Source organism: Argopecten irradians, chromosome 6, assembly GCF_041381155.1.
Source record: "Argopecten irradians isolate NY chromosome 6, Ai_NY, whole genome shotgun sequence".
In the NCBI taxonomy this organism is placed as follows: Eukaryota; Metazoa; Mollusca; class Bivalvia; order Pectinida; family Pectinidae; genus Argopecten; species Argopecten irradians.
Window position 1 is genome coordinate 9,337,678 of NC_091139.1, and position 23,573 is coordinate 9,361,250.

General features: G+C 34.8%; 1 protein-coding gene across 7 annotated transcripts in view; it reads right to left on the reverse strand.

Annotated features, from left to right (window-relative positions):
- Window positions 1-1,412: 1,412 nt before the first annotated feature.
- The window catches only part of LOC138324917 (3'-5' exoribonuclease HELZ2-like), a 37,887-nt gene continuing 15,726 nt past the window's right edge, over window positions 1,413-23,573 (reverse strand). For all 7 annotated transcript variants that reach the window (XM_069270159.1, XM_069270160.1, XM_069270163.1 and 4 more), the window contains 12 exons: window positions 21,452-21,588; window positions 21,096-21,161; window positions 17,851-17,899; window positions 12,278-15,899; window positions 11,754-11,839; window positions 11,239-11,376; window positions 10,212-10,349; window positions 8,420-9,060; window positions 7,719-7,973; window positions 6,610-6,769; window positions 6,249-6,416; window positions 1,413-5,705 (listed from right to left, as the gene is read on the reverse strand). In XM_069270159.1, coding sequence (XP_069126260.1) covers window positions 5,530-5,705; window positions 6,249-6,416; window positions 6,610-6,769; window positions 7,719-7,973; window positions 8,420-9,060; window positions 10,212-10,349; window positions 11,239-11,376; window positions 11,754-11,839; window positions 12,278-15,899; window positions 17,851-17,899; window positions 21,096-21,161; window positions 21,452-21,588 — 5,636 coding nt within the window. In that variant the 3' untranslated portion in view covers window positions 1,413-5,529. The remainder of the gene's footprint in view (window positions 5,706-6,248; window positions 6,417-6,609; window positions 6,770-7,718; window positions 7,974-8,419; window positions 9,061-10,211; window positions 10,350-11,238; window positions 11,377-11,753; window positions 11,840-12,277; window positions 15,900-17,850; window positions 17,900-21,095; window positions 21,162-21,451; window positions 21,589-23,573) is intronic.

Sequence of the window (23,573 nt, forward strand, 5' to 3'; positions counted from 1 at the left end):
TGTTGTCCGTGCCGTCATATCAGCGCCCGGGCTGATATCACATTATGACGTCATAATTTGATATCAGCCCGGGCTGATATCAGTGGGCTGATATCAGTTAATATCAGTTATCAGCCCGGGCTGATATCAGTTATCGGCCCGGGCTGATATCAGTTATCGGCCCGGGCTGATATCACGTCATCCGGGGTTTTCACTCCGGATTTTAGAGTTGCCGCTTTGATTCAGTTTCCTACAGACGATAAGTTGAATAACGGATACAATTTTCAATTTCAAAATAGTTCTCGGATAAACGTATTGAGAAAGATATCAGAAATCAGAAATAGTCTGTTTCATGATGATTTTACTGGAGATATTGTCTTAAGTAAGATCAGGTTGAAATGAGTTTTGTCCACAGTGCCGAAAACTAAGCATCGCAATTCACATAATTATAACACGAAAAGAATGTATTCGGTATAAATGAAATCAACGACATGCGTTTGTCAAGAAGAAGAGACACAGGATTAAATTAGACAGTTTGATAAGTGTAGTTTAATTTTCCCGTCGAATTCATAATTCATGTCCGTTGTAAAACTGATAATTCTGAAATGAACCCGCTTTGCCGGAATTTGTTGAACATTATCATTTTTTAAGTGATAGTTAGCCTTCAATAGGATCTTGTTAATTTTGCTTAAAATATATGTTTCACTTCGTTCATTTAACCGGGGATTATGTATTTGTTAAAAACATACACATGTACATGTAATGAAGTTTTTCCACTGTTTCAATATTAAATTGGCCTATTATGACCAGTGGAATATCGGTCGATCAATACATTTTAATACATGTTTTTAAATTGTTAAAATTTTTTTCTCTTTTTTTTTTTCAAAATGTGTGATAAAAAGGTTATGATATGTCAATTTTGATATCGCACCCTTTATCAGCCCTTGACCTGATATCAGCCCTCGGGCCTGCGGCCCTTGGGCTGATATGGCGGTCTCGGGCTGATAAAGGGTGCGATATCAAAATTGTCATATAATAACCTCTAATTATGTCATGTGAAAATGCACAATAAAGAACTATATGTTTATACACAAGCAATATCGCTTAACGTGAATTTTACGTGAACCGTGGCAAAAAAGTGAATTATATATGAAATCCAAATCAAATTCAAACACACAAAAAAAAATCACATGAATTTTTTTCACGTGAAATTCATGTGAAAATGTAACTTAAAATAATTTTCGTAAAAAGAGGAGAAAAAAATGAAAGAAAAAGAAACATACGAGAACACAAGGTCATCACACTAGGATTAAAACGCAATTTCAATCTTCCTTCCTGGAGTCCATATCTTTTCTGTCACATCCTGTCATTTGTATTTCTATAATATACAAAATTTCTATTCGTCTCGGAATATCATGACAAAAACAAACTCGTTTCCTCCTTTTGTTCAGTTTAATTAAAACAAATATTAAGACCATTCCATAATCTCTACAACAAAATTGATATTTTTTTCACATTTATAAACGATTTCATTTCGATGTAACAGAGTCACTTAAATAAATTTTAAATGATAAGAAACAATTTGCGGCTGCTCATCAACATCGTTATACGTTATACACTATCGCTTATCACTATCATATGTTTACATGTATTTAATAAATAATATAAAAACTATACACACACTCTTTCTAAAAGCGGTATAACCATTTAACATAAATATAATTTGATCCTGAATTTAGTAAAATACACATGCATTTGTATCCTGAACAATTATCAAATATTGTTATGATATTATTATTATTATAAATTTCTAATATTAAAATGTTGTTATGAAAGATGACTGGGTTATATCCACCCCTAGACACTGTCATACCAGCCTGAAGGCATCGTTTGCGAAAACGGATGAGCAGTTAATTTGTTCCTTTGCTGTACATCTAAAGAATTGAATAACGGTATATTGCGGTTGAGTTAGTGGCTTTTGAAGTTGGGCGTCATTATCTGTAATTTAATGCCGAAAGTTTTTTGCTGTGCTTTGATTGATCAGTTTCTTCTCCTGAACTGCCTTCAGCTGTACTATGAGATAGTTTAAGGGTGGTATAATAACAGCGATAGCAACCCCTGGATTATCGAGGATGATCCAGAGATGGATATACCCAAAGTGATAGTATCACGGGATAATTGAAGATGATCCAATGGTGGATATAACCATAGTGATAGTAACCCCTAGATCATAACCATAGTGATAGTAACCCCTAGATCATCGTCGATGATCCAAGAGTGGACATAACCAAAGTGATAATAACCCCTTGATTATCGAGGATGATCAGTGAATGGTAGTCGTTGTCTACGATCACATGATGAGCCTTCGTACAAAACGTTAAATGTGTCACGCACAGTTCCTCATCACCCACAGAAAGCGGAACTAATACTTTAAAGATGCTCTTTGGCCTGAACAGCGTTTTATAAAACTATATTATGAATACATTTAGGTAGCAAACAAATGAATTTTTAATTTCCTAAACTAGTTCTATTTGGTCTAGACTTTTAAAAGTTATAATAAATGAAAAGTTATTTTTAAAAAATAATTAAATAAATTTTGAAATACAAGAATAAAAGCATACAAATAATTATCTCAATAGAACTGTACGTATACACTTCAATGTTTTATAATGGTTATCTGTATGTTATACAAAAGATATATTAATTTACTTTAAAACTTATAGAAAGTTTGAAGATATTTCAATATCAGCAAGATTGAGATCAATATGCGCAAAAAAATGTTATTTGAAATTCTCTTGGAACAATGTTAATATCTTATGCAGATCGCTCTCACAATAATAGAAAATATCTTTTCTTTCTTTTAACTGATTTCAAACATATATATACATGCGTCATGAATATAATTTGTGAGATGTTTATTAATCTATCGTGATCTGATATCTGTGAACGTTAAAAGTACCATGATTAAATTGTGTGTGGATTGCTACTGAAACATACAAACAGTTCGAGCCATATGCTAATCACATGGCCTCTTGCTCTTGAAATTAAACTTCTATCATGTGGAATGCTCGAACACTTGAATTTAGCCAAACATGACCAATATTAAACATTTAATATTTTAGCCACGTTTTAAGACTTATACCTAGAACTTCGAAATTTGTGATTCTATATGGAAGTTTCTGTCATGTATCTATACAAATATGCCATCCTGATATTTGGAGTTGTTTAGATGACATAGTTTACGGTGGATGGATGGACGGACAGTGGACAATGGACGCCGCGCAATTGCGTATACTTCTGTACTTCGAGGTTATAAGATAAAAATGTAGAGGTATAATCAGATCAAAAACATTCATTATCAGCGGTACTAGATAAATCGAGTATGTCGTTAAAATACTAATGTTCACCTCTAACAAACATATTAACTTAAAACGACACATCAATTTAAACCATAATACAAAAATGGGACTTTATACATATGAGAGAGAAAACCGCATATTGTAAATATTTGTAAATTAAAAAAAAACAATCATTTCAGAAAATACCATTGGTGCAATGTGGAAATATGGCCTACGTGTGAAAAAAAAATATTTAACCACATAACATTAATCATATAATGAAATATATATGAGACGGAAACATATTTTTGGATATAAGCCCATTTTAAATAGCATTTAACCTTACGCTTGTTACTGATAAGAATCAACATTATTTACAACATTTTAAAAATAACAATAAATTTAAAAAATAAACAAACAAAAAAACACACAAAAAAACACATAATTATACAATGTCAATTATAGCGGTACAATGTAATAGTTACCAATAACAATTAATTGCTGCAATTGCTTTAGTTAAAATCATTATTATTTACAACATATCAAAAATAATAGTATATTTAAAAGCAATATAAATAATGTCAATTATTGAAATAGATTGAAATAAAAATTGATTGCTGCAAACCCTTGAGTTAAGGGCCAACGGTTAACTTATAACACCCTCACACCCATGCCCTTCTTAACACTTATTTCAAACATGGCAACCAACATCCATTCATTTTGTTTCCATGGCTACCATTTTTGTATAATAGAATGTGTTTACTTATAGACATCCATAGGTTACACAAATTGACCGTGTTTGAACAACATCTATTAAACTGCTAAACGTTGTTGGAAATTTTACAAAACATGTGTATAGCGACTTGATTATCATGGCAACCAAACGTTTAGCGAAACAATCCTGCATGCAAATCTACACATGGTCCTTTACATCGCTGTCAAGTTTTATTTATTCATATGACAATACACTTTTTCAAACCACATAACAAAAATGGGAATGTGCATTTTTGACGAGAGAAAACCGCATATCGGTTTAAGGATAAATATTAGTAAATGGAAAAAAAAGACACTTTATATAGCTAAGCATTCAACAATATCGTAAACATTTCAGAAAAAAATGCAATGTGAAAATATGATTCATTCATGTGACAAAAATAATATGTTTAACCGCATAATGATAATAAAACAGTACAATCTATATGAGAGAGAAACATATGTTTTTGTCTATAGGCCCGTTTTAAATAGCATTTAACAATAAGCTTAATGTAGCTAAGAATCAACATTATTTACAACTATGCCCAAACCGCAACTGAGCTATTGGCCATTTTACAAAACATGTATAAAAGTGACCTGGCTATAATTGTAATCAATTTTGGTAACACATTGCATGCATATCTACTTATGGTCCCGCACATTGCTGCCAGATGTCTTGGAATTTATATTTTTTATGGACAAGCAGGCAGAGAAGCTGATTCAAGTGCATGTGTACTTCTTAATTCTGTTACATGCACGGGGTTTAATTATGATATTTAAATTTAAGAATGGAACGATACGGGGTTAAATTATGATACATGTGTATCAAAAGATAACACTGGAACGATATGGTGTTAAATCATAATATCAAAATATAAGAATGGAACGATATGGTGTTAAATCATAATATCAAAATATAAGAATGGAACGATGCAGGGTTAAATTATAATATCAAAATATAAGTATGGACCGATACGGTGTTAAACCAAAATATTAAAATATATGAATGGAACGATTTTCAGCTAGAGAAATGGGACGTTGAATAAATGCAAACTGGACAACAACAACTTCGATTTGAAGCATTAGATCTTCATGATCCAGTTGGCAATTTTGAGTTGTGAACAAAATAGCAATGATGGAATACCATGAACAATGCAGAAATGTAGGTCATTTTCATTTCTTGTAAATATCGCCTTCTCCATGTCGAGTCATCAGGGAATATTATTGTTACCGCTGATAACCTTAAACAGTGTAACCAGATTTACGACGAAAAAAGCAATATAGTTGATGCAAAAATGTAAAATTCTAGATTAATATTCACCATTTTTTTCACATTATTTAATTTTAGTGTTTTTTTGCCATGACCAAGCGGTACACTGCAGTTGTAATACTGGATTTTCAACAGATAACGATGATGAGTTGTGTACACAGAGACTGTACCACTAGAGCTGTCAGCAAATCACTTATTAGCTAATCTTGGCGGCCGTGTCGGTCGACCACCTCGACCCCGAGAGGATGATGGGAATGGTTGACGAGATGGCGGGAACTGTTGGGGTGTGTACACTAATTTTTCGTTCTCATACTTAGTGATCAATTTTCTCCACACTTCGTCACAACGCAACAGGTGTTTGTTCCCTAAAAACAACATTCCAACTATACTTTTTTCAACAAATTATAAATTAATGGTTAAATATTTCGTTTAACAAGCATTTTAATTCGTGTGAAAATACACGAAAATACATAATAACAATAATGCCGCAGTAATGTTGTATTTTATTGGGTGATACCACGGCATAGTAATTGTTTTAGGAAGTCTCCTTCAAAAGGTTTGACATTTCATGCGTTAAAAATTGAATCACAAGATGTAACTTAGGGGATATATATTGCTATGTTATTGGATTACCGCGCAGTGATACGAGTGCCCTTTCTTTTTGTACTGATCATTTACATTACTGTAGAACACACTCTAATTGGTATGTTATAGCTCCATAAAATTATAAAATAATTTACATAAATGTAACATACTAACAATGTTGGCAATAAATATGATACACCAGATTGCTCTTCTTAATGAAACTATCCTGTATATCCTTGTATATTTGAGCATATTTAATTATGTACATTATGTACTTATACATGTAAATTGACTTCAAACGCCATTTTGTTGTGTAGACTCACCGATGATGATAAGGCCTCTCCTTGCCCGAGTCAGTGCGACGTTGATCTGGTGCTGGTCGGTAATGAAGCCGAGATTCTTCCGACACCAGCCAAGGGTAGGGTTATTCTCTATAAGGTACCTCGGCAAAGACCGAACTGTGCTGAATATGACATAGTCATATTCACTTCCTGACAAAACACAAACATTAAATACCATTCAAAAACATTACATTTTACCATATACGCAACAGACGTCATTGCTTAGTTGAAGAGAACACATTCATTTTTGTAGAGTTCCAATAAAACCGAAACAAAAATAAAAAATTTAAATGAATAAAAGTGCACAATAACTGGCTGTGCTGCGAACGTCCGTTTAGTCTACCTTGACTCTTGACCACTGTGCTGATCTTGGCATTAATTATACCATGGCCTTCCGTCAAAGCTTCCTTTATAGCATGCCGCTGGGAGTTGTACTGAGTGATGATCTGAATGTGTGAAATCTTGACCTTTTCGACCTCAATCAAATATTTCAAAACTTTCGCCTGCAAAAAGAAAGAATGCACTTAGAGCGTTATGGTATAAAACTCATTTTCAAAATATCACGAGTGACACTGTGTTCAGAATTCTATCCGGTATATTTGTGTCATTGGTCCGTAAACAAGGCCATAACTAGGTGAGAATTTTGACATGTTATTTTTTTCTTCGGTAAATTATTTAAAACCATAAGGTTGATAATTTGTTAAGCTGTGAAAACCGTTCAAATGGACAAAGATGTACGATGCCTTATAATCATAAGTAACAGCACAGAAGCGAAATGAGCACCTAAGGTCAGACCATGAAGCCAAATTGTGGTCTTCAATTTCATTCCACATTTTTACAGTGTAATTCGTAATCATATAGATTTCTGCAGGACAGTTTCCTTCTAAATAAACACAAGGCATAAAAACATGGTTTATAATTTCTGTGTTGTAACTAACGTTTATAAGGAATCTGAAGCCATTTAAATGATTTGCACGTCTAAATTCATCAAATCTTTTGATTTTCCATAGGTTATTAAGAAAAATTAACTTGCAAAAATGTTCACCCAGTTACGGCGCATATAACTTTAAATGGAAACGTAGCTGTCGAAATCAAAATTACTAAGAAACTGTCAAAACTTAGTTTATGATCTGATCGTATATACTCATTTTACAGCACTGTAAATGTGATTAGAATGACTATTATTTAGCTCTAATTTGTACTTCAACATTTTTTGTAAATTTAAAACCTATGCATTGTAATAGTGTAATTCTCAAAATCTTGTGAATATCATTTGTAAAGCTCTTCTTGATTCGTGAGTATGAAAAATACGGCATATGTAACTTTAATTAAAAGTTTATTGAAATGGCAAATTTAATCTTAAACTGCAAAACATAAATCGATACACAAGTAAATGCATATTAGCCTACTTAATATTATATATAATTTAAAGAAATTTTGTTATGGACATACGACATGCTCGGCTTCTTCCCTATTTTTCATTGATCTCTCATTGCCTTCCTCTGTGGACACAGTCAGTGCCTCCTCGGAGCCCTCTATGTGGCAGAATGCCAGAGGAATGTGACCGTTAGGGTCGGCCTTATGATCGCTAATACTTGTCTTCTTCCAGATGCGTAAAGGTCTGTCCACCATCCAGTATTTTGATTGAGCTGTTTTCAGTTTGCCGTCGTAAAATGTCTCTGACGGAAACTCACATATCTTTGGATTCTGAAGTTCAATTTCAACTTAGAATCAAAATTCTAATAAAACTTCGACATAACTGGTAATTAGAAAATGGAAGTGTATTGTAAACAAGTAATGAATATTTTATTTAAGTATTTTGTATGTATAATTATGGTGAATACTAGCGGCACACTTGGCTAGAGAGAACTTTTCGATCGGCTAAGAGTTTGACTAGTAAATCAGATATCTCCAATGCGATCCCTAACAGAGGTAGGGATTAAATTGTAAAGAAAATTCTGCGCCTTGTTTCATGTTTACATATATACAACCATTTCTCACATTATCATGAGCACATAATTCTACATATCCCAGTACATATTGTATATTACAGTATCTGTACCATACCATCCCTAGTACATACTGTATATTTGGACAACACAATACCACCCATGTACGTAATGTACATCACAGTATCTGTGCAACACACTTACCATTCTATATTGCCATACGAGCATCGTATATTTCATGTTCAGGTTCTGCTTCTTCTTTCCCAGTTTAGCATATCTTTCAAACAACGAGGTCTCCAGTCCCAAATCGGCTGCTTCCCTACACAGAATGATTGGTTGTAGTTGTTTGTGGTCCCCTATCAGTACTACCTGCTCGGCCCTAGTTGCTATCGGTGGGACCATACATTCTGGCTCTGTACACATTCCACACTCGTCAATGATGCATTGGTACACTCTATCCTTTGTAGCCTTCAGCAACTTCGGATTCCCGGCCATTGAGGTGGTACACAAGATCACATCGTAATTCTTTATTTCTTCTCGTGTTGCTTTGCTTAGAATTTCTTGGTATTTGTCAATGTCTTCAATGGATGCTGCGCGAGAATTGTCATGAAATTTTTTATCAAACTCCTTTAACTCAGCGGCGTAAGGTTTCCCAGGCTCGCGTATAACATGGTGGAGCACCACATTTTTGTCTATGAGATACTCGTCAGGTTTGGAGTCCCGTATCGACCGATGGGATGAACTGATCTTGCCGGGAACAGGATAATCAAGGTACTCGTACGCCTGACCGTACATCCGGATTAGTTTCGGGGCATCATGACTGATGAGTCTTTCAATAACCTGTCCTTCAAAAGTAAAGTACATCATTTTTACACTGCTCAACCAAAAATAATATTTGTTAAATCACTGTTTCAACCAACATACATTAATATCTATAAATATTAATGAATATACCAATTTTACCAGACAAAAGTGTGCTTTCTGATTGTTTTTATATAAGAGTTGTTTCCTCTATTATACATAGGTGTAAAGAGTCTTTTCCAAAATATCGATATGTTGAAACTAAGTAAAGTAAGTAAATAATTATTTATTTTAAATGTATGTGAATGACTGACTTGATAAAAGTGCAAATGCTGAATATATGTTTGATGAAGTAAGAGTGATGTATGTTTGTGATTAGTTAACATGTTTTCTTGATTTTTATTTTATTTTATTTTTATTTTTATTTTTTTTGGAGGGGTGTGTGTATATATATATTATTTAAAAACCCTACTTCCATTACATATACGTACGTACCCGGCCTAATATGTTTTCCGTCCGGACACGAATTGGTCCCCATGTGTGCTAGTGGGACACTGCCGCCGTGAATTACTTCGGCAAACTTTCTGGGTTATCATAGGTTTTTAAAATCTGTCCATGCTTATAGATGTATGTATATATATATTTTGCCATAAAATCAATCTAGCAATCATTAAACATATCTATCCTACCACTTAAAGGAGGTTAATTTCACAATCGCTGTACACTTTCCTCTGAAAAGACCGCCATATTTATATGTAACGCAAATAACATTTGACTGTAAGTTAAAGATTGTATACATTGCCTAGTAGGTAAGAGATATAAAATTGGTTCAACAACATGCAAACAAAGGTGTAAAGAGTCTTTTCCAAAATAACTATTTGCTCCACTAGCAGTAATTCCGTCTTTGCATATTACTGAGTTAGCTCCCTTGTGGGTAGGTATCGATTGTTACGTCATTATTTTGTGAGCGCAATTCACGTCGTTTTCTCCGAAACGTATGACGTTACGCTCGCAAACACATGACGTCACAATCAATACCTACCCGCAAGTGCATATAACTCTGTAATATACAAATTCGGAATAGGCACCAATGGTAGACGACATCACTACCTGTCTTTTGAGCTTCAATATTGCAGCTAAAGAAACCCAACATCGGTGTATAGCCCTTGCCTTAGTCCATACAGTGAACACTTACTTGCTACGAGGTCAACAGATTTGTTTGAGGGGCCACAAAACACGAGCTGGCGCCTTTCCTGCGTCTTCTCGTAATACTTCCGGTTGAAAATGTTGAACAGGTAAATGAGTTTGAGCCCTGTGAATGTTTTCCCGGTACCTGTATTACATTACAAAGAGTCATAATGTGTATATCAATAAGTGAAATATTAACTAGGTTTATCATTGGTGATAAGACTTTCTTTTTTCATTGAGATAGGGAAAGGCGGACTTTCCGCATGGTATTAATGTGCCGATGTTTTCTTTACATAAATTGAATTAGCATAACAACACTTTAGTGACATAGAGATACAGTTACATTCATGTACCTTAATAGTGATGATCACTAGCAAGGAATCTAATTTTTAGGTGAAATATAAAGTTGGTTCTAGGATGCACTCTAGTTTGTAAATGAAAAACTCGTAATATATGCATATGGTTAGCATAGAAATTACAGCTGCAATGATAAATCATACCTATTGTATCAAGGATGAACTCGATATTTGAAAAGTTAATCAATAAATAACATGTTTGGGTGATTTTTCGACTTAATTGTGAAAGGTACTAAATGTGTATTGCAATAAATTAAATCTTAGTTTACCTAGATAAATGTTTTAAAGAAATACTTCAGTTCTCGTAAATTTTCCGTCTTATAAAGTAACATTGAACTTTTTTTTAAATATTTATATAAAACAAAATTTCGAGTTTACTTTGAATAATTATACAATCAGTACAATCAGAGTATTGTGTTACATTGCGATAACCAAAAAAAATCTATTAAAAATCATTCTTATAATTTTATATGTCAAAGAGAATCTTTTCAAAAATAAAAAAAATAATAAAACAGTTTGGATTTTTCTATAATATCGTTTAACCCGTTATATCAGCCAAGCAAATGTGACGTTACAAACAGGTCATTTTTTCCTTTGTGGGCTGACTAATTAATTTTAAGCCAATGAAAATACTCGTTACAAGGAAAACTTAATTATAACTGTATATTGAAATACTACCTGGAGGACCTTGAATCAAACTGAAACGAGACGTTAGCGCATTCTCTATAGCATTCTGTTGTTGGTGATTGTTTTTTGGCAAATGTTTTATTTCTATATCCCTAGGAACTTCCTTTGCGATTTCGTCATGGAGTTCATCTTGAATGAAACAAGAAAGATACAAATATGTAGGTCTTTTCAGACAACTCATGGACAATTCTTTTATGTAACATCACAGATATTCAAATAGCTATATATGTACATGTCTATGGCATTTTATAATTACACCAGAAGGATTATATGTTTACGGTCGCTTAGTGACAGATAAGGACTGCCGACCACGTTATGTAGTAAAAAGTAGATTATATGTAAGAACTGCTTTATTTGACAAAACAGGAAGAAGAGATTGGTCAATGTGAGATTTTGTAAAGTATTGTTCATTCCAAGGGAATAGACGTAATGTGCAACATAATTTGCTATTATATGAAAATCATATCGAAACAAGAAACACTACATCTATTAAAGGTAATACATACCCAAATCTGGGATCCGTTTTGCGAGTGCGATGGCTTGAGCCAAAGCAGTCGCGCCTGGTAGAAGCTTCATCATATTTTCTGTTCGTCTTAGGTAAAAAATGATATTTTTTTATGTAAGGATAAAACATTAATATATATAAAATATATTTAAATGAAACTTGAATATATTTGTATATTATGGAGATAGAACACAAAAATCTGAGAGTACTCTAACATAAACCACAAAGTGGTTCATGATGAGAGTATACTCAAATGTTGGTGCTATGTCTTCATGACATAAAAAATATAACTTAATCCTTTTTATTTAACAATTTTACCAGTAACTCCACTTTTCTTTTAGAACGTAATACGTTGCTGTATCAACCAATAAAATGCGACGTCCTATTTAACGTTTTGAGCTGATACCATAATAATCTAAGCCATCGATTGATTCGCTTTTCATCCAACAAAAAGAGGTTTAAAAAATCAAAAAGATATACATGTATATTTATAAGTTGTTTTTTTAAATAACCAGTATACTATACCTGTCAACTTTAGATTTCCCCAGGATCTCCAAAGTGCATCGGTCCGAGATATCAGTAAGTTTCATTGGTGCTGATTCATTGTCGTCTCTTACCCTAAAACGAACTTCAAAGCAGTGTCCTAGTTTGTCCACTTTTCTTTTTCTCATATGTGTAAATTCGCCATGGCCAATCCATATCCTATTTTCATCAGCAATTCGGCCTTGAATAGACTGACATGTCGGCACATTTACTCTTCTACGAACAGGACAGCGAATGCAAAAATAATTCGAACACACTATATCCTTAAATTCTTCTGTCTTTTTTACATCTCTGATACTTCTATCATCTGAACTTTCTTCTCTGCCTTCTTTAAAAAGCTCCAGTTCTGTGTTCCCGAATTCTATTTCTCTCATTCTGCAGTAATGAATATTTAGAAAGAATGTACCATTACGACCTTCAAACTTTAATGGTATGCCACAAACAGTTGCCGATTCTTCATTCCTCACAGAATTCGTTGCAGATTCCATCTCAATGATGGGCATCCATGATTCGATATAGGAATTAACGTTTTTGTATGTCGGTTTGGATGGTACAGTTGAATGTCGTGCAAGGAACTTGACAGGGTTGGATGTGTGCTGCAAACAGAACGACAGATTCGGTGTCATGTGAAACAGTTGTATATTTGGACATAGTGTCCCTCTGTCGAAGTTTGATGTCATTTGAACAGCAACCGTTTGGTTAAGGTGAAATGGAAGCTTGAACTTGCACCTTGGATTAACATACACACTAGATTCGTTCTCGCAGCTTACATCTTGTACTGCATTCAGACATGATTTCACGTATTTGCGAGTTGCGCCGAACATTATATCGTTTTCAGTTTCTTCGATGGTTTGAAGGAGTCCGTCGTTGTCCTCTCTGTTTAGAAGCTGAGTTAACATTTCTACCCATGCCGTATATTTAAGGAAAGTGCTCCTCTGATGTGGGTCAATGCTCTCTTCAGCCGAATCATCAGTTTCTTTATTTTCGGTACTCCGATTCTTTATCCGTAGACCTTTGTGAAGAAATATTCGTCTTTGCCACATAACAGAAGTAAGATCTCTCTTTTCTTTTGTATTCTGGATGATATCTAAATCCTCACTCTGTTGTGGCTGTGAACACACTTCTAGAAGTCTGAATTTCAGCATGCGGTTTTGCTTTGGAACATGTTGTATTCCAGGAAAATGCAATATCACCCCTTCATCAGACATATCTTCGACAAATCCTACCAACTTTTGCGGACGACTTTTAAGCTTTGTTGATAACAGTAACAGCTTACTTTGCTTCTGATAAGTTTTTGTCCGCTGGCGTACCTGATTCATGTTGTTGCAAATATCGTCTATTTCTTCTTCAGTGTAAGGTAGATTCTCCTCCCCATCTAAAACTGCATGAAGAAGCCGGTGGATTACAATGTCAACATACCTTCGGATAGGAGAAGTGAAATGGACATAGTTTTCCATACCAAGTGAAAAGTGACCTCCGTTTACTTTTGTTACATTTTCAGATCTGGCACGTTGGTAGCAAGCAGTCTCTTGAAAAGATATCCACTCCTGCAGCGCAAAGCTCTGCTGAGGGTGAAGGTCGTCACATCCCATCAGTTGCCTGACACGTTCAATTTTACCATTTTTCGCAGCATCGACAACGGCCTTCCATACCCAAGTTTGAACTGGTATCAAACGAGTCCATCTGGCATTTGGAACGTTTGCAATGGTCATCGTTCTCGGGCCGGAAGCAGTGCTTAATTTCAAATCTTGCAAAGCAACGATGATATCTGCTAAATAGGTATTTTTATTCAGCCAGGATGCGAGGGTTTCTTCGCAAGGATTATCTTGACATCTCAAAGGAACGACACCACTGCATTCCTTCTCGAGAAATTGACCAACACCATGGTTGGCCATGATCATAAACTCTTCTACTAAATTGTGGGCGTCGATATTCTGTACGATATCGTTTGCATCGAGTGCATAGTCAAATTCTACCGGATATGAATTTAATGCACCTTTTAGGCGGTCAATACGTCTGTGCCGAGCTAGCATGTTCAAATATTTTATGTCTCGATAAAGGCGAGCTGGAGAACGATCAGGACAGGTGCTGTTAATGATATCCTGGACTTCTTTGTAGGTAAAGCGGTGTTTAGTCTGTATCAAAGTACGGCAAATTTTTGGTGTTCCTTCTATTATACCATTTGCTTTCATAGTAAAAAATATCGAGATGGCAGCGCGTTTTTGATTTGGAAGTAGACTTAGCCTATCCTGACTGAGTGGTTCTGGAAACATATGAAGGCTTCTTGCCATTGGAATCGAGTAATAGGTGGAGCACCTAGATCGCGCCTCTCTATCGATATCGCTGTCCAGAGGAATAGTTGCTGATACATCAGAAATGTGAACTCCAACTGAGAATGTATCCTCCCTTATCTTCTCCACACTAAGGGCATCGTCCAAATCTCTGGAATTCGGTGGGTCTATAGTGAACGCATAGACTTTGCATGTTAGGTCTTCCCGTGAACTACTTGGAACTTCGCGTGATCCGTTTTTAATAATGCCCTGTACCTCTCTGACAGTAGACTCTTTATAAAGCGTAGGCACTTGGTTCTGGATACCAATAAGTTTCAATCCTGTCCCTATATCATCTGTGCGGATCACACCTATGACTGCCCCACGCGGATATACATATTTCTCTCCCCAGGTCAGGTAACACACAATAAACCGGTATTGATGCCTCTCTTCTGGTCTGATATCCTGTATATATGTAAATTGCAGTTTTCCTCTAGATTCCATATACTTATAAACTTCTACTTTGTACATCATCTGTCTAGGAAATTTCTTTTTTATATTAGTGTTTAGAACGCTTATTTTCGGTATCGTCTTGCATACCGGTAGCATCAAGTTGCCCTGGTGTGGATCCGGTGTTGCTATGAAAACAGGATGTTCAACATCTCTATGTCTCACACGTTCATAAATCCCTACCACTTTCCCATAGGCATCCGCTTCTTGTTTTTCTGTCATGCGATCAGACGTTCCGTCTTTTCTATTCTTACGTTTAAGTATCTCAACGATGACCTTGTCCTCTGTAAAGGCCTGTCCGCATTTAGATCTACCTAGAATTTCTATCGTTTCCAGGTTTTTTCTTGGGTTCAGAAGGGTTGCCACTGCGCGATGTGCCGACTGTATATTAAGTTTACAAATAACGTACGTGCTAGGATTAGCTTTGCATAATTCCACACATTTCGGTACAGAATCTAAAGTATAAAAATTTGCTCTCTTGAGTGAGTCAGAAGCCTTTATAAATTTATCCATGTATTCATCCGATAATTCAACGCCGTCAGTCAGAATATTCGTATCAAATATATCTTTATCAGAATGTAGAGAGTTGCTGTCCTCGAAGTCATACTTGTTGCAACTTCTTTCAAACCACGTCTCAGTGTCATCTTCAATTTCAATATTTCCTTCTTCTTCCACCTCCAGATCAGAGTCCACGACATCGTCTTCCTCCTCATCGAATCGGAACGAGGAAATCGAAGCTGCATCAGACTCTGTTGCCAAAGAAAATAACTTCCATTCCTCCGAATGACGCTGAGAACTATATCTTCGACAATTAGTCTTGTAAGCTGTGAGGGAAAAAGACGTTTTTAAAATGTGTCTAAAATCGATCATCTTAGTACTTTTTATCAAGATTAGGATCACAATAAAGCATCGATAAATTCATTAATCTCTCAATTTCAGTTTTAAAAAATTCGGCTTTATTGTGCAGTATAATTTATTTTTATATTTGTTACATTGTCTCGCATCGCCATGATTGATATTCATTGCCAGTTTACAATATTTTTAATTCAATTCATTAAAAAATTAATCATGTATTTTCTTTGAAAGAATATAATTTGCTTTGGTAACTTATTTCAAAAGGAAATATTTTTCATTGTTGGTATTTTCTTCATTATTTCGTCTTATTTTACAACTGTGCATACTAACATATATTACATAATACTTCCAATTCTTGTAATAGGTGACAAACAATAAATATCTCTCACATTTCCGGATTTACAGACCAACATTTAAAGTCCAATTTTGTTTTTTGTAATATTTTTATTTTCAAAATAATACCAAATTGTGCCAAATAATTGAGTTGAAAACCTAATGACGATATTAGTTATGGACCAATACAGAAGGTATTTCTGTGTGTTATAAAGGTGAGGGAAATACTCCACGCATGTATAAAACCATACACGAGGATCGCTTTGTGCAACATTTGACCTCAGACATGTCTGCCAACCTATACATATTGACAGGTGCAAAATCATCCTTGTTTTATTGACTTTTTTGAAGAGTCTTTGTAGCAATTAGTCAAATCTTTAAATTCAAATCATAACCTTATATGTATCTTAAATTTGTCAAATGAAAACGGTAAGCGAGTTACCGTTTAAAACCAATTACCGTACAGCCGGTTATTTTCGCTTGGACAATATTTTCGCGATTTTGCGAGATTGCTGTAATCGGGGATATTTGATCCGCGAAATATTTAAGGAATTGATTTTTTTATTTTGTTGAGGTTATGAGGGTATAATGATAATGGACCCCGTGTACATTTTATATAGCCTGGGTTCGCCGGTGTTACATAATTTAGACGTGTTCCATTAGCATTATACCCTCATAACTTCAACAAAATAAAAAGATATTCCTTATATTTACAGTTTTTTACACAAATTAATATTATTAATTTTCGCTACAGTTGTATTTTTTTTTAAATAGCCATATTTTTTCTCTACCGTCATCGTCAACGAATACGATTGTTCAGCTGATTGTTATCAAATCATTCATACGTTCCCACCAAAAGTGGGGTCATGACCCCACGTTGCTACGCCAGCGACTATTCCCGTTACAATAAAATCGCCGCACGTGTTGTACTATCATTATACACTGATAATGATAATACTAGAAAGCATGGTTATTGACCTTGTCAGTGAAAACTGTAAATATTAAGAAATGGTTAAATCATTATTCTTCTAAAGCCCGATCAAAGCAAGATTTTGGCGTTTTATATCAAATCGTGAAATCGACTCGCTAAAACAACCAACTTTACGGTATTCGAATAAGGTTTAAGCACACATTTTTGCACGAGACGAGACCATTCAATGCAACTACACAAGTGAAGCGAGTCACGAGCTCGTTTTAGAAGTATAAGAAAAAGGGTTGTCTTTAAACTTATCAATTGTATGGATACAAATGTGTGTTCATGGTCGTCGGAATGAATAAAAAAAAATTGTGTAATTCATTTTTTATTTCAAATGTCATATATGTTTCATAAGGGTGAATATTGTCAAAATATTCATTCACTGGAATTTATTCAGAATAACCCTCTCCTGTCAGTCAGATTGACGTTATTATGTGGGGATGTACAACATGTAGAAACAAAATAACTTCATAAGTAATATTGATGTTTACTTTGTAGAATGATTTTTTTGTTTTTGCTTTTAAGAAACATAATGGGGCGTTAATTTTATGGAGCGTATAGCTTGGGATATGTTTTGTAAATAACTATACTCAAACCGGTTTAAGATTTACCTTGGGTGATTGTCTTGCCCGTCTTCACACAGTCAGCGTAACTCATCACCTAACATGGAATCAAACGGGGTGTTCTCTTACAAGGATGATATACTAAGTCATAACAATTAGAAAACACGATTGATAAACAAAACATATACCGGCGGTTAAGCATATCGCCTTTTGAATTTTGCTTTTTAGTTTATGGTTGAACATTATTTTACTTCAAAACTAAATTTACAGACAATGGCTGTTATTCAGTATTCTTAGTAATTGCTACCGGGCCAGTTTCATAAACATTTCTTAAATCTAAGAAATTCCTTAATTTATTATTATCCATAGGAAAGCATTACAGAGGTTAATGAACAATACTAAGTTAAGGAAGTTTCCTTGACTTCTGTAATGTTTTTTATGGGAATCGTAAGTTAAGGAATACCTTCAGACGTCATTTAACATGATCTTACATACTTCCTAGGGAAATGTCCCACGAAACATCTATATATCAATATTCACCAAAATGTGATAATAGCTAAAGTTCGACTAAGAAGCCGCTATTCTGTAACCATGACATCAAATGTTTTCGATTTATTCAGCAAACCTCAAAAACACTTTCATATTAATTTATATCTCATTTTTATTGAAGGATATATAAATTTCAACCAATCAGAAGTTTGGTTTAACCAAAACAAGACAATATCTCTATTTTGATTCTAGGGAAGGACGACCATGTTAGTTGACGATTCGGAAGATTAAGAGTCACGAGCACCCCTGGGCCATGATGAATGTGTGTAAAGCTTTAGTAAGATCAGTGCAATAATTGTTCAGGAATATGTCTGACTAAACCAATAATTAATGATAAAAACAGCAGTATTCATCTTAACATTTTATCTAACAAATCCAGAACAAAACTTTCTTTCAACTCTTTGATCATTTCTTTTTCTAATACACACATCAACAAAATAGGGTACGTCTCTAAAGTAACTAACTATAATACAAGTATCCACCAGACTAACTACAATAAAAGTATCCACCAGACTAACTATAATACAAGTATCCACAAGACTAACTACATTACAAGTATCCACCAAACTAACAGAATACAAGTATCCACCAGGCTAACTATAATACAAGTATCCACCAAACTAATTACAATACAAGTATCCACCAGACTAACTACATTACAAGTATCCACCAAACTAACAGAATACAAGTATCCACCAGACTAATTACAATACAAGTATTCACCGCACTAACTACAAAACAAGTATCCACCAGACTAACTATAATACAAGTATCCACCAGACTAACTACATTACAAGTATCCACCAAACTAACAGAATACAAGTATCAACCAGACTAACTACAATACAAGTATTCACCGCACTAACTACAAAACAAGTATCCACCAGACTAACTATAATACAAGTATCCACCAGACTAACTATATTACAAGTATCCACCAAACTAACAGAATACAAGTATCCACCAGACTAATTATAATACAAGTATCCACCAGACTAACTACATTATAAGTATCCACCAAACTAACAGAATACAAGTATCCACCAGATTAACTATAATACAAGTATCCACCAAACTAACTATAATACAAGTATCCACCAAACTAACTATAATACAAGTATCCAATAGACTAACTGCATTACAAATATCCACCAGGCTAACAGAATACAAGTATCTACCAGGCTAACAGAATACAAGTATCCACCAAACTAACAGAATACAAGTTTCCACCAGACTAATTATAATACAAGTATCCACCAGACTAACTACATTATAAGTATCCACCAAACTAACAGAATACAAGTATCCACCAGACTAACTATAATACAAGTATCCACCAAACTAACTATAATACAAGTATCCACTAGACTAACTGCATTACAAGTATCCACCAGGCTAACAGAATACAAGTATCTACCAGGCTAACAGAATACAAGTATCCACAAGACTAACTATAATTCAAGTATCCACCAGACTAACAACATTACAAGCATCCACCAGACTAACTTTAATACAAGTATCCACCAGACTAACTATAATACAAGTATCCACCAGACTAACTATAATACAAGTATCCATCAAACTAACAGAATACAAGTATCAACCAAACTAACTATAATACAAGTATCCACCAGACTTACTACATTACATGTATCCACCAGGCTAAGAGAATACAAGTATCCACCAGACTAACTACAATACAAGTATCCACCAGACTAACTACATTACAAGTATCCACCAAAATATCAGAATACAAGTATCCACCAGACTAACTACAATACAAGTATCCACCAGACTAACTACATTACAAGTATCCACCAAACTAACAGAATACAAGTATCCACCAGACTAACTACATTACAAGTATCCACCAAACTAACTTTAATACAAGTATCCACCAAACTAACAGAATACAAATATCCACCAGACTAACTACAATACAAGTATCCACCAAACTAACAGAATACAAGTGTCCACCAAACTAACTACATTACAAGTATCCACCAGACTAACAGAATACAAGTATCCACCAGACTAACTACAATACAAGTATCCACCAGACTAACTACATTACAAGTATCCACCAAAATATCAGAATACAAATATCCACCAGACTAACTACATTACAAGTATCCACCAAAATAACATAATACAAGTATCCACCAGACTAACTAAAATACAAGTATCCACCAGACTAACTATAATACAAGTATCCACCAGACTAACTACATTACAAGTATCCACCAAACTAACAGAATACAAGTATCCACCAGACTAACTACATTACAAGTATCCACCAAACTAACAGAATACAAGTATCCACCAGACTAACAGAATACAAGTATCCACTAGACTAACTACAATACAAGTATCCACCAGAATAACTATAATACAAGTATCCACCAAACTAACTATAATACAAGTATCCACCAAACTAACAGAATACAAATATCCACCAGACTAACTACAATACAAGTATCCACCAGAATAACTATAATACAAGTGTCCACCAAACTAACTACATTACAAGTATTCACCAGACTAACAGAATACAAGTATCCACCAGACTAACTACATTACAAGTATCCACCAGACTAACTACATTACAAGTATCCACCAGACAAACTATAATACAAGTATCCACCAGGCTAACTACAATACAAGTATCCACCAAACTAACTACATTACAAGTATCTACCAGACTAACTGCGATACAAACATCCGCCAGATTAACGTGTACTTACTGGTTTGTCAGTCTTCTGTTGTTCTTCTTTACTACATTTGGTGTCATCAGCCATCAACGCCGTCTCCTAAACAAAGGTTAGTAATAAGTAAAATGCTTTAAAACGATACTAGGTATTATAGGACAAGACAACATACACTTATATGTACCAGTATTAAAATATGCATTGTATATAGATCTATATGAATCCAGAACTGCAGATACCACATGAATTTATTTTCATCATATTTATCTTCTGTTTTTGTTTAAAGTGCCCGTATATAATCATTCAAACAAAGTTGCATTACTTTTTTTTCATTGTCAATATAAGCTATTCATACAATTTAGTTATCGGTTTATTTACCCTGCGTTAATTACCTGGGACTGTAACGCCTCCGCTTTGTCTGATCTATCTACACCAGCATGCCCTTTAAATAGTGTCCCTTTAGGTCTTTCGACATCCTCCTGACTGGGAACCTTTGGTAAGACTTTACAATCCCCTTTAGGCATGACACCTGACATCGTCCTGACTGGGAATCCTCGGTACAGCTTCAGTGGCACTCTCTTCGGATGATGCCCCGACAGGTTTCTCCAAGTCCACATCGTCCTGACAAGGAACCATCGGCTTGACTTCACATAGATCCTTAGGGATGACGTCAGATGCTAGAGTAGACCCCGTTGGCTTTTCGAATGGAAATAGGACATTGCATGTCGGCCATGTTAGTTCACGAATCAGAAAATTATGGACCATGTGCACCTCTGGGCCATGATTAATACAGTTTCTAAAGTTTTAGAAAGATCCGTGCAATGATGTTTGAGAAATATGTCGGACAACACAAATAACTAGTAATAAAAACAGCAGTAATCATCTTTAAAGATCTGCTAACAAAATCAGAAAAAAACTTTTATTTAATTGTTTGATCATTTCTTTTATCTAAAATAAACATTTACTGTTTTATGTGTCTCAGTTTGACCGTTTGTAGTCATTTAAATAACGTTTTATGACTTAACTTTTTCATTGTCAATACAAGCAGCTATTGTTATTTTGACATCGGTGTATTCACCCTGTTCTAATTACCTGTGACTGTAACGCCTCCGCTATATCTGATTCCTTTGACCTATCTTCAGTAGCATGTCCTTCAACTAGTGAACCATCAGATGTCCCCACAACCTCCTGAATGGAAACCTTTGGTAAGACTTTACAATCCTCTTTAGGCTTGCCACCAGTAACAAACTCCTTCAGATGATGCCCCGACAGGTTTTCTCGTGGTCCATATCGTCCTGACTCGGCACCATCGGTACGGCTTCAGTAACAATCCCTTCGGATGATGCCCCGACAGACTTCTTCAAGTCCACATCGATTTTACAAAGATCCTTGGCGATAGTGTCAGACACTGGAGTAGACCACATATCCTTTTTGAAAGGAAACAAGACATGGAATATTTACCACACTGTAGTGTCCACTGTATGGATACATTAGAAATAAACTAAAAGAACAAAACCTAATTCCATATTCCATGACAATAATGAATTTCAGTGTCTGAAATTGTGCACAAATGTACATTCAAAGCAATGAAGAAACATTATAACACCACAAGATCTATTTTACCCATACGTCCGTCTTAGCTTTACATCACTGAAGTACAGATAAGTGATTATCATATCCATTACCCTGTCTTTAGTTCTACACCATTGAAGTACATAGAAGTGCTAAATCTTATCCGTAACTCCATCTTTAGTTCTACACCATTGACTTACAGGGAAATTATGCATCATACCTGTGATTCAATCTTTAGTTCTACACCATTGAAATACAGGGAAATTATGTATCTTACCTGTGGTTCAGTCTTTGGCACTACCTTTGCTTTCTTTTTCTTTCTTTTTGATTTCTTTTTCTTGTGTTTAATACCAGGTTCATCCTAGAAAATAAATCATGCTTCAATTATGATACAAGTATTCACCAGACTAACTACAATACAAGTATCTATAAGACTAACTGCGATACAAATATCCGCCAAATTAACGTGTACTTACAGGTTCGCCAGTCTTCTGTTGTTCTTCTTTACTACATTTGGTATCGTCAGCCATCAACGCCGTCTCCTAAACAAAGGTTAGTCACGATTCAAATGTTTTAACACGATACTAGGTATTAAAAGAGGACTAGACAACATACACACATAAACAAACCAGGAATATATTATTCTTTATAGATAGATCTATATGAATCCAGAACTGCAAACGCCACTTGATTTCATTTCATCTCTTTTTTTTCATTCTGTGTTGAATGTGTCCGTATATAGCCATTCAAACAAAGTTGTAATAATTAACTTCTTCATTGTCAATATATGTTACTAATGTCATTTTGATATCGGTTTATTCAGCCTGCTCTAATTACCTGTGACTGTAACGCCTCCGCTATATCTGATTCCTTTGACCTATCTTCAATAGCATGTCCCTCAGCTAGTGTACCATCAGATGTCCCCACATCCTCCTGGCTGTG